Here is a 10,278-nt window from a genome sequence, read left to right as displayed (position 1 = left end):
GCCGGTGTATAGGCCTATTGAAAGTCATTGGTAGCTCTTAAAACCAGGATGATAAATTTAGCTGCTCTGATTCAAACTGCAATATCGCAGTCGGCGGGTTATGATGTTTATTCAGGTTTCATGTAAGCTATGGGTGCCTTTGTATATTTTCAATATTTGCAGGTGATGATATCAAAAATTTACACTCCGGCCGCAGTGGATCAGCCTCATTCCTCACCCTAAGGAGATCCAATTAGGATGACGCAATGGACTGCCTCGGGAGTCTATTGCAAAATAGGCATAGATACATGTATTATTACAATCCTTTCTAAGTATTTATGCACTATCTATTGCAGTTTAATGATTTGTTCAATGCATGGTATGAGTTGAGATGGTCGTGCTGAAATTGCCGTATAAAAAACATATCTCATGCCCAAGTTGTCCCTTTAAGAATCACTATCTTCACTATCATTTCCAATGCTGTTGAGATGGCCCCCTACTGTATCACCACTATCGCCCTCTTCTTTTGATACTTTGAACTACTAAATCCCGAAGATAACCGACAGAATCCGATCTCAAGTGACCTTAATTGCTGCGCTGGCGCTTACGATCTTTTCATGATCTGTTAGCTGTTTTCGTGATATCTGTGACAATTTTTTCATAGTCATCAATTCAGGTGAATTTAAGTGACTCTATGCTTTCTATGTGATATGGAAGTTTTGGCAAAAAGCGCTGCAGATTCAGAAAAAAATCGATATTTGCGCGCTTGTTGTTTTCACGGGGATGCTTGTGTGCATTACGTGGGCATGGCAAATTGGCATGCATGCATTACATCATCTGATTGTACCTTTGTCTCTGTCCCCCTCCCTGATTGTCCCTTTGTCTCTGTTGGTGGATGGCTTGGGTTTCCTGTCCCACTGATTGTCCCTTTGTCTCTATTGTGGTATGCTTCGGCAAGTTACTTTCAAGACTGGCCTTGTCTGTCCCACTGACTGATTGTGCCTTTGTCTCTGTCATACTTATAGCAATAGTATTGCCTCTCCTAATGGGTATGGGTCCTACCTCAAGCAAGTCACTTGACTTGTCTGTCCCACTGATTGTGCCTTTGTCTCTGTCATACTAATAGCAATAGTATTGCCTCTCCTAATGGGTATGGGTCCTACCTCAAGCAAGTCACCTGGCGTGTCTGTCCCACTGATTGTGCCTTGGTCTCTGTCATACTAATAGCAATAGCAATAGTATTGCCTCTCCTAATGGGTATGGGTCCTACCACAAGCAAGTCACTTGGCTTGTCTGTCCCACTTATTATCCCTTTGGCCTTTGTCTCTGTTGTGGTAGGCCCTACCTCGGGCAAGTCACTTAACTGGACTTGTCCAGCCCACTGATTGTCCCTCTCTCTCTCTGTTGTGGTAGGAGTCACGACTGAACTTGTCTAACCCACTGATTGTCCTTTGTCTCTGTTGCGGTAGGTTTAACCCACTGAATGTCTCTTTCTCTCTCTGTTGTGGTGGGCCCTACCTCAGGCAAGTCACTTGACTAGACTTGTCTAATCCACTGAATGTCTCTTTCTCTCTGTTGTGGTAGGCCCTACCTCAGGCAAATCACTTAACTGGACTTGTCTGACCCACTGATTGTCCCTTTGTCTCTCACTCTCTGTTGTGGTAGGCCCTACCTCAGGCAAGTCACTTAACTGGACTTGTCTGTCCTACTGATTGTCCCTTTGTCTCTCACTCTCTGTTGTTGTGGGCCCTACCTCAGGCAAGTCACTTAACTGGACTTGTCTGTCCTACTGATTGTCCCTTTGTCTCTCACTCTCTGTTGTTGTGGGCCCTACCTCAGGCAAGTCACTTAACTAGACTTGTCTGACCCACTGATTGTTCCTTTGTCTCTCACTCTCTGTTGTGGTGGGCCCTACCTCAGGCAAGTCACTTAACTGGACTTGTCTAATCCACTGAATGTCTCTTTCTCTCCGTGTTGGTAGGCCCTACCTCAGGCAAGTCACTTTACTGGACTTGTCTGTCCTACTGATTGTCCCTTTGTCTCTCACTCTCTGTTGTGGTAGGCCCTGAGGTGGTATCGGACCTACCTCAGGCAAGTCACTTGAGCCATGACTTGTCTTGTCTGTTCTACTGATGGCGCCTGTGTCGTTGTTGTTTCAGGTCAGTCACTGGACTTGTTTTGTCTTGTCACTTTGTCTTTTTTGTGGCAGGTTCTACCTCGGGCAAGTTTGGTCCAAAATTAGTTGTTTCCATTCAACTTTTAAAACCTCCCTAATCAGGACACCTCTCTATTAATGACAGCACTTGTCAGTCCTGAGGGTGTCCTCAATGGAGAGGTTCTACCATACAAGACTTCTATATCCTAGTCTTCATAAAGGCACCCAGGATGCACAATTTTGTTCAGCCATGAATGAAATATTATGAGCCATTTTTCATGTCTTTTCAGTTCATTCCTGTTTCTGGAACACAACCAGTGTCATCTCAGAACTAAGAGACGACAAGACCGCATCATGAGCGCAGAGGAGGTGACACCCATTAATCCCAAGACTCGAAGAGTCATTCTTGCCATCGATGCTAGTGAACACGCTGAAAGAGCTTTTTGTTGTAAGTATACGTCTATGCCTTTCAAAGAACCATATTTTTGTTTTAGGGGAGTGCATCTGGTGTAAGGCTATGAAATAAGATGGATGGGCATTGACCCTTTTTTCGAACAGTGCAGGAAGGTCTAGTTCTCCGGAGACAAGAATTTTACTGATGCCAGCTAAGCTGCAACCCCCGTTACCAATACCCACCCTAAAGAAATTATTCCCCAGCTGGCCGAGAATCGGGCAGGCCTTCCAACTTGCCAAGCTGGCCTGTCTTGAGAATCGAGAGTTTTTCAATAATGCGGAATATCTGCACAAGTCTCTACCAGGCACTATCTAGGGCAGGCTGGTCGGTATGTTGGAAGGCCTGCCTTGTATGTGCACAAGATTTTCAGATAAGGTTCTCATTCAGCTGGGTAGCTGATTCTCCAGGGGTTGTCATGACACCACTGATCAGCCCTCTTCGTCAAGGCTTATCAAATATGTCTCATTAGCTGATTCTCCAGGGGTTGTCATGACACCACTGATCAGCCCTCTTCGCCCAGGCTTATCAAACATGTCTCATTACGAGTCATTGTTTATGAAGTCGTGCTTATCTGCTGTCGAGCTCAACACATATTTCATGAGGAGCCTTATCTCGGTGGGCAACGATATCCGTTTGCTTTGGAAAAATACGTGCTTACCTGGACAGGAAATGACAAAACTACAGACACTATCGAAAGACCATGTGATTTTGAGAGGTGTACAGTCGTACATTTCTTTTTTCTCTCCAAAATACCCTTTCAACACTTATAGTTATACTACAAGCCTTGTTCGTATCATGTTGCAAAGATTAATCGATACCCATCGTGTTCATACCCTGAGTGGTTAACACTGTTGGCTACGATGGTTAGCATCCAGTTTCGATTCTGGGGAGAACCCAGTATGGTATTACTGGTCTGGATGAACCCGCGTGGCTCTCAAGGAACTAGAATTCCTGGCTTGTCACAAAACTCAAGGTGCTGCCTGAAAGCGGTGGTCCCTTTTACCCAAGTGTCTTTGCCAGGGCAATTATAAGATCCCACACAGGTGCACAGTTAACCTATACTATAGTGGACTCCATACATGTACTTCCGGCAAAAATCCAATAGGGTTACGACGCCAGTGATGATGAATAAATCTGGTCCATTGACTCCCTACCATTGCCATGTAAGATACCCCATAAATCTTCTGAACCAATAACACTACAAACTCACTCCTGTTGTCATGGCTTTTATTGCTCAACGGCAAACTAATGATGTTGACAGAGTGATATTAGGGAAATTGATCAATGTCCATTGGACATGACCTGAAGACGTACCTGTTTGTCATGCATAGGTAGTTGTCATGGTATCTGACAAGTCATAGAATAAGACAGAATGAAAACACCAAAAGTGTGAAATTGTTTCTTCACATTCGTCGTAAGCCCCTCAGCAATGTAATCATCAGATATCATTTTGAAGTTGACAATTACATCACGATAAGATTGATGGGTTTTTGAGCATAGCATCGGGTCAAGAAGCTTCTACTGACTCCAAGATTGAAGAAAAAAACAACCCTTGAATCTTTTGGGGAACATGTCCCCCCTTTCCCTTCCTGAAGGAAAGTCTGGTGGGTGTCATAACGCTGTTCTGGGCTTCCTCTCACACAGCCTCTTAGCCGATCGATTTTGTTTTCACCCTGGTTTCGAGTTTGGACTTGTCAAGTGTCAGTACATCCTAGTTCAGTACACCTCGCTCGCTTTATTGCAATCTGCCGGATGGCTGCACACATCCTGATGAAATCAATAGCTGACTACTCCATCATTTATGAGATGGTTGATGACCCAGGATTCAGTTCCTGTTTGGTGCATAGCGTTGGGAAGGCTGAGAGTGAGACAGGCGAAAGATTTCTATTGACTTTTTTAGCCGCGATTGTTTGGGAAGCTGTCCCATCTCTGATTTGGTGACGGTGTTGACCAGAAAAAACACATTTTGACTACTCTTGTGCACTGTATGAAGAATATCTCATGAACAAAAGCTTAAATAAAACGAACTCTCTTTCCAGATTACTTTGAGAATATTCATCGACCCGATAATGAGGTCATCTTCACCCATAGTGCTGAATACCCAAGAATGCCATTTGGCCGTAAGTATGTACTAACGATTCTCTCTCCCCACAAGCTTACCAGGAGTTGGGGACTGGTACAGTAATCAGCTAAATTTCTGCACCATTTTGTTTTTGCGATTTGTTTCACTGTACGATGGATGACGTTATATTGTAAAATACCTTGGGCATGGGGGCCATCCATAAAGTATGTACGCATCTGACTGGGGATTTTGAGACCCCCCTCCCCCTGTACGCACATTTTGGACAATGTGCAGGTGTACGCATTTTCGCCATATTCCTAGACCCAACCCCCCCCCTCCCCTTCAGTGCTTACGTACCAAGTGGATGGCCCCATATCAAAATGAAACACGAGCAATTTACTAAAATGGCCAATTATTTGGAGTAAAAAGTTACATTTGTCATCTTTGTTTCAGAACAAATTCCTACCGAACAATGGGAACAGGAGATAGCAAAGAAAGAGAAGGACATGAGACAACTGGAGGAGAGTTATACGAAGAAGTTAACAGACGCTAAGGTTTGTAAACCCTCCCCCCCATGACTTCTGAAGCCGCTATAGCCTTCAGTGGCTCGGACTCCGGCTAGCGGTCAAAAGGTCCCAGGTTCGAACCACATAGTTGGTGTGAGATTGTAGACAGGTCTCTTTCTCCAATATGCGTTACTGCAGCCTGGTCAGAAATGCTCAAGGAGTTGTAGCACTGATTGAGCAGCTCATCAGAGTTCCCCTGAAAGGTGTCAGGATGGACCAGGTGGAATGTATGAATTTAAATGGTAACCAGTCAACCGCAGTTGATATCAGTGGAGACCGGGGTGGAATCCCAAAAGCACTTTGAACAGGGAAACATGGAAAAGTGTTATACATGTATAAGAGAACTCAATATCATTATTATCTTACTATTATACTGCTGACCCTAGCTGTGACATGGAAACCCAAATTTCCATTGATTTCACACAATGTGCTAACAACAAGTATTTCCTCTTGTCTTCAGGTAGCTAACCGCAGCCGATTTGTTTACCATGCGAAACCTGGTGAGGCCATCTGCCACATAGCCCAGGAGGAAAACGCTGATCTGATCGTAACTGGGACACGAGGACTCGGTGCTATTCGACGTACCGTGTTGGGGAGTGTGTCTGATTATGTCTTGCACCACGCGAAGGTAAAACAATAGACTAGTTGTTGACTTCGAAGGAAAATGGAATTCTCTTTAGTGTCCTTCATTGTGGTGTCGTTGTCTAGCTATAATACTCAATCGCCAGCGAACCAAAATGTGATAGGATTTTGATACAAATGGGCTGTCTAAAAATAACTTGATGCGAGGAAGTTGACTTTACTTGGACTTAAAAACTGAAAGATATTTGTTATATTCGGCACTATTGTAGATTCAAGACCTTGGCATGATAGCCGAAAGATGAGGTAAAAGAGTGGCCCCTCCCCGTGTTACTGAATTCGAAATTGACCCCTACCTCAAATTTGTTTTGATTTAAAGGTTCCAGTCCTGATCTGCCCACCCGTCAAACATTAAGCATGCAAGTATATCAGTATCAATGTCACCCTGGAGTATCAGTTTTTCAGATTGCTGAGAATCTTTTCAGGCCTTCCAGTTTACCGAGCAGCCTGTCCTGGAGAGTGCTATTGGACTCCTGAAAGCATAACTGCCTCACAAGAAAAAAACACCAAAATGTGCTCATTGGAAAATGTGCTGCTGGTTACTCTGTGGTGTGTCACAAAATCAAACCATTTTTTCCATAGGACTAACCAGCTGTGCAATTTCCCTATATTTGATGCAGATCATGCTTGCATAAACTAATCACCAGGGCCCGGTTGTTCAAAGGCACAAAAGTCACGTTATCCCTCATGGTTACGTTAAATATCCTCAAGGACGTTATCTCTTTCAGTTAAACCTGTTAGAATTTTCACGTTAAGGCTTAACGACTCTGTTAAAGCTAATGTTGTTTTGAACAACTGAGCCCAGGAACCTTATTTCCCAGGAGAGGCCAGCTCGGCAAACTGGAAGGCCTGCCTGATTCGCAGCAATCTGGGTAATCGATTCTCCAGGGCGAATGTGTACAATGTGGTGTTGATGAAACCTGCCCTCCAGCATGCTTGCAGGGATGTGAAATCTCGGTTTTTAGACAGATTTCCTTCTTTTTCCTACTCAGTGCTTTCCACATGCGTTCGTTTCAAAAGGAAATATTATTGCAAACCTTGTCCGAATCGCCGTTACCAAATTGGTTGATTGTTGTCTTATAAGGTTGTTGTGTTCATTGTTTGATATCGCCCATCAGTTCATGAGAAAACGTCCTGATATGTGACCCGCTCTACCAAAACTAGGCGCTTGTCGCATCTGAACTTGACAGGTTGATATGAACTTAATAGATTTCACAAAAGGTCTACAATAGGGAAATGAACAACAAGTCCGTATCAACCTGTCGAGTTCAGATGCGACAAGCGCCTAGTTTTGGTAGAGCGAGTCAGATATATGTATATCTGGGTCTTATAATCGCATGTCAGTGTAGGGATCGATTATTTCTAAAGCAAAAAGGGTCTGTTTCTCAATGTGGCTTGGTAAATATCAGCATGGGTACATGTGTGGTAAAATTACTCTCAGGGAATGGAATGCCAAATTAAAATCAGAACCGAGGTTACATGTTTGACTCCTTTAAACTCTTGGAAACAGTTACCCGTTGGTAAATTTATCTCAAAATTTAGTGCTAATGATGTCATATTGTCCATGTTACCAGATGGACGTAGGTCATTTCAGTGAATTTACCAATGAGCAGTGCACACCTAAGGCTGTTTTTCTTGTGATGCAGCCATCAAGCAGCACTGTCCTGGACAGGCTGCTGGTTAAGTTGCGAGACCTGCCTTGGAATACCCGAGATTAAGATCAGATTCACGACAATCTGGGGAATCCATTCTTCAGGTGATCCAGCTGAGTAGCATCTCATAAACCTCTTGCGACAGACTGCTTTCTAATTTGCAAAAACTACATTGCTTGAATTGCCAATTCTTTTGATTTTCCAGGTTCCAGTACTGATATGTCCCCCAGCCAAGCACAAGCATCACCATCATTTTAGTTTCGGTCATCATCATCACCATGACGGGAAGCATCGTCATCATTCGCACGAAGACGATGGAAAAAGAGGGCGCCACCATTCCCATGAAAGTCATGACTCGATGGAAGAGTCGCATTAACAACTTCTGGGTGTCATTTTCGAGTCAAGAAATTTCGGCAGCTGGTGGGTTAATTGGGTAGATGTTAACCCCTTCACTACCACAGGATTTTGATGGGTTTTTTTTCATTTTCGACAAAAAGTCATTAATGGAATTAGGTCAAGCTTCATGCATCACACTCCTGGCTACACTATCATGTCACTCCTTTTCACAAGAAGAATTTTCCAATGAATAAAGAAAAAATCTTGACCTCTCAAACCCAACAACAAAAAACTTTTAAAAATTGAAATAGGATAAACATTTTGGTCCCAACTGAGGTTCGATCACGCATTCCTCAGTGTCTGGGTGACGCTCTACCCTGCCTCACTAGAAAAATCTTTTGAAAAAATGTCATATATTTGACCTTTTTTCTTCTCATCATTACATCTGAAGTTCGATGGGAAAATCATGTAAAGATAATTCACCAGATGGCTGGTCGATTTTATCTTGTCTGTAGCATGTTAGTCTGTAGCAGCTTTCTGACACAGATTGGAGTCATTTGGCAATTTTTATCGCGGGTGTCAATCTCAAACCGTTGCCATAGGGAAAGGGTTAAGGGCAATCTATACTAATACCATTTCTCAGATATTACATGTTATAGCAGTTGGCACGCCAACCTTCGCGTGATGTCTCTTCCTCTGTCTTTATTTTATACACATTGACTGTGTCTTTGATGACAACACACAGGGGCATGCAGCCCACATCTCCTGTCAGTGCTGAAAATTGAAAATATTTCCTTGCCGCTGTGAGGCAAAAGACTCGCTATGACATCATCATGAAGTTTGGCGTTCAGACTGACAAGATACTTTGCAGTTAGTATTAATGACTGATCAAGTATTTATTGCAGTCAGCTTTCTATAGTCTCTACATGTTGTGAATATAGTGTTGGGTTTAATATTTTATCTTTCTAATATCTATGGGACAGAATTTACCGTTTAGACCAGCACTTTTTGTGAGGGATGCTTTTTTGATCTGAGGAAAACTGTAAATTCTAAAGGACTCTCCAGGTACTTTCTCATGTTGTTGCATTGCATGAATGCAATGGTGTATACCATTATGCTCTCATATAAATGTCTGTGCTGTAGCTTGTAGTGTAATGTTGCAAACATTACAGATATTATCAAGAATTAATAAGAACTACAATGACAACAGTCTTATCTGTTCTTGATGTTATAGAGTAGAATCTTTTTTGAGGATTAACCCAGGGAATCATTAAAAAATGTACAACCTTTGTTGAATTGAACTACTGGCTTAAAGATCTGAATTTGATCCAATCATGATGCCTATATTTGTGTAAGGCTGTCTAAATGTCAAAATGAGTGGCTTTAGTGGCCAATTAAATCTGCTTCAAGGTGCATTGAGCCCAAAGTGTCACGACCCCAAACTCTGAAATCATCACTGTCAAACCACAACGAAAATTTCATGCTTTGAAGAATGACATCAGGTCTCTTGGACCTCGGGAGTGTCTGGGAAAAGGTTATGAGCCGCCAAATGTCGCCGAATTATCAATTGCTTAATACATTTTGTTTTATTAAGAGTGTTAAGAATTAATAACGACTAGTCTTAATCAATTCTTACTGGTGTGCACCCAATGATGACTATAATGACTTTTGGCAGAAGGCGATTCTTGGAGCCAGACAAAAATTTACACATTTGGATAAAAACTTTTTAGGATGTACAGTTTCTTTGGTACATTTTTGGCACCCTCTAACATCATTCTGCATGTAGTCATTCATCCTCTTGCAAACAGGGCCTACAACACAACTTCTCCTTAGGCATGTTTGAGGGAGTAAGTATGTATCGAGTGAAATGGCCCGATATTGTCAGGGTGGTAGTCATTTGAAGAAACAGACAGTTACTCTTACTACTCCTGCCCTTTTTTCAGAATATATATTTTTAAACAATTATTACAATTGTATGTGCCATAACGTATTTGTTCTCTTTGCTGCTGAATCTCTGCTCCAGCTGCCATTAAATCTTACTTTTCACACATGAATTATCACAGGAAATGAGGAACTATCTGAGGCCTCTGTCTCCATTGATACAAACAACATGTATACTTGCAACTGTTGCACACTGCTATAACTGTCGAGATATTGCTTAGCTTTTGGGTAGAATTACATGCATGTGCTGTCTAATTTTCATCATGTGAGGTGTATGACTGATCCAACCCAGTGTAAGGTCTCGTTTTCTTCCATGATTAAAAAAATTCTGCCAGAATTATATTCTTCATTGTTATTGAAAAAGGAGTTTCCTTCTGTGATGATACAGTCCTAGTCACAATTGACATACCTGACTTAACCACCAAGGTTTTTGCAGCTTATTAAGATATATATACCTTGGTTACATTTAAGGGGACCATGACATTCAGGATGCG

General features: G+C 42.4%; 1 protein-coding gene across 2 annotated transcripts; it reads left to right on the top strand.

The window, feature by feature from the left end:
- Window positions 1-522: 522 nt before the first annotated feature.
- Window positions 523-10,121, top strand: LOC135501395 (universal stress protein Slr1101-like). 2 transcript variants are annotated; one of them, XM_064793503.1, is made up of 7 exons: window positions 523-655; window positions 2,425-2,582; window positions 4,628-4,708; window positions 5,104-5,204; window positions 5,677-5,844; window positions 6,175-6,214; window positions 7,713-7,851. In XM_064793503.1, the coding sequence occupies exons 2-6, from the start codon at window positions 2,489-2,491 to the stop codon at window positions 6,208-6,210; spliced, it is 480 nt and encodes a 159-aa protein (XP_064649573.1). In that variant the 5' UTR covers window positions 523-655; window positions 2,425-2,488; the 3' UTR covers window positions 6,211-6,214; window positions 7,713-7,851. The 2 variants fall into 2 exon arrangements, with proteins under 2 accessions (XP_064649573.1, XP_064649572.1); XM_064793502.1 differs by lacking the exon at window positions 6,175-6,214 and having other exon boundaries at window positions 7,713-10,121.
- The last annotated feature ends 157 nt before the right edge of the window (window positions 10,122-10,278 follow it).

The sequence above is a fragment of the Lineus longissimus genome, chromosome 17 (genome assembly GCF_910592395.1).
Source record: "Lineus longissimus chromosome 17, tnLinLong1.2, whole genome shotgun sequence".
Classification (NCBI taxonomy): domain Eukaryota; kingdom Metazoa; phylum Nemertea; class Pilidiophora; order Heteronemertea; family Lineidae; genus Lineus; species Lineus longissimus.
The sequence above is the reverse complement of the archived record's forward strand: the minus strand, read 5'-3'. Positions and strand labels throughout refer to the sequence as shown.

Bases quoted from the DNA above. Each gene is read 5' to 3' on its own strand.
- LOC135501395 (XM_064793502.1), top strand. From the start codon at position 2,489: ATGAGCGCAGAGGAGGTGACACCCATTAATCCCAAGACTCGAAGAGTC. The intron at 5,205-5,676 runs GTTTGTAAACCC...TCTTGTCTTCAG, and splicing joins AGAAGTTAACAGACGCTAAG to GTAGCTAACCGCAGCCGATT. The intron at 5,845-7,712 runs GTAAAACAATAG...TTGATTTTCCAG, and splicing joins ATGTCTTGCACCACGCGAAG to GTTCCAGTACTGATATGTCC.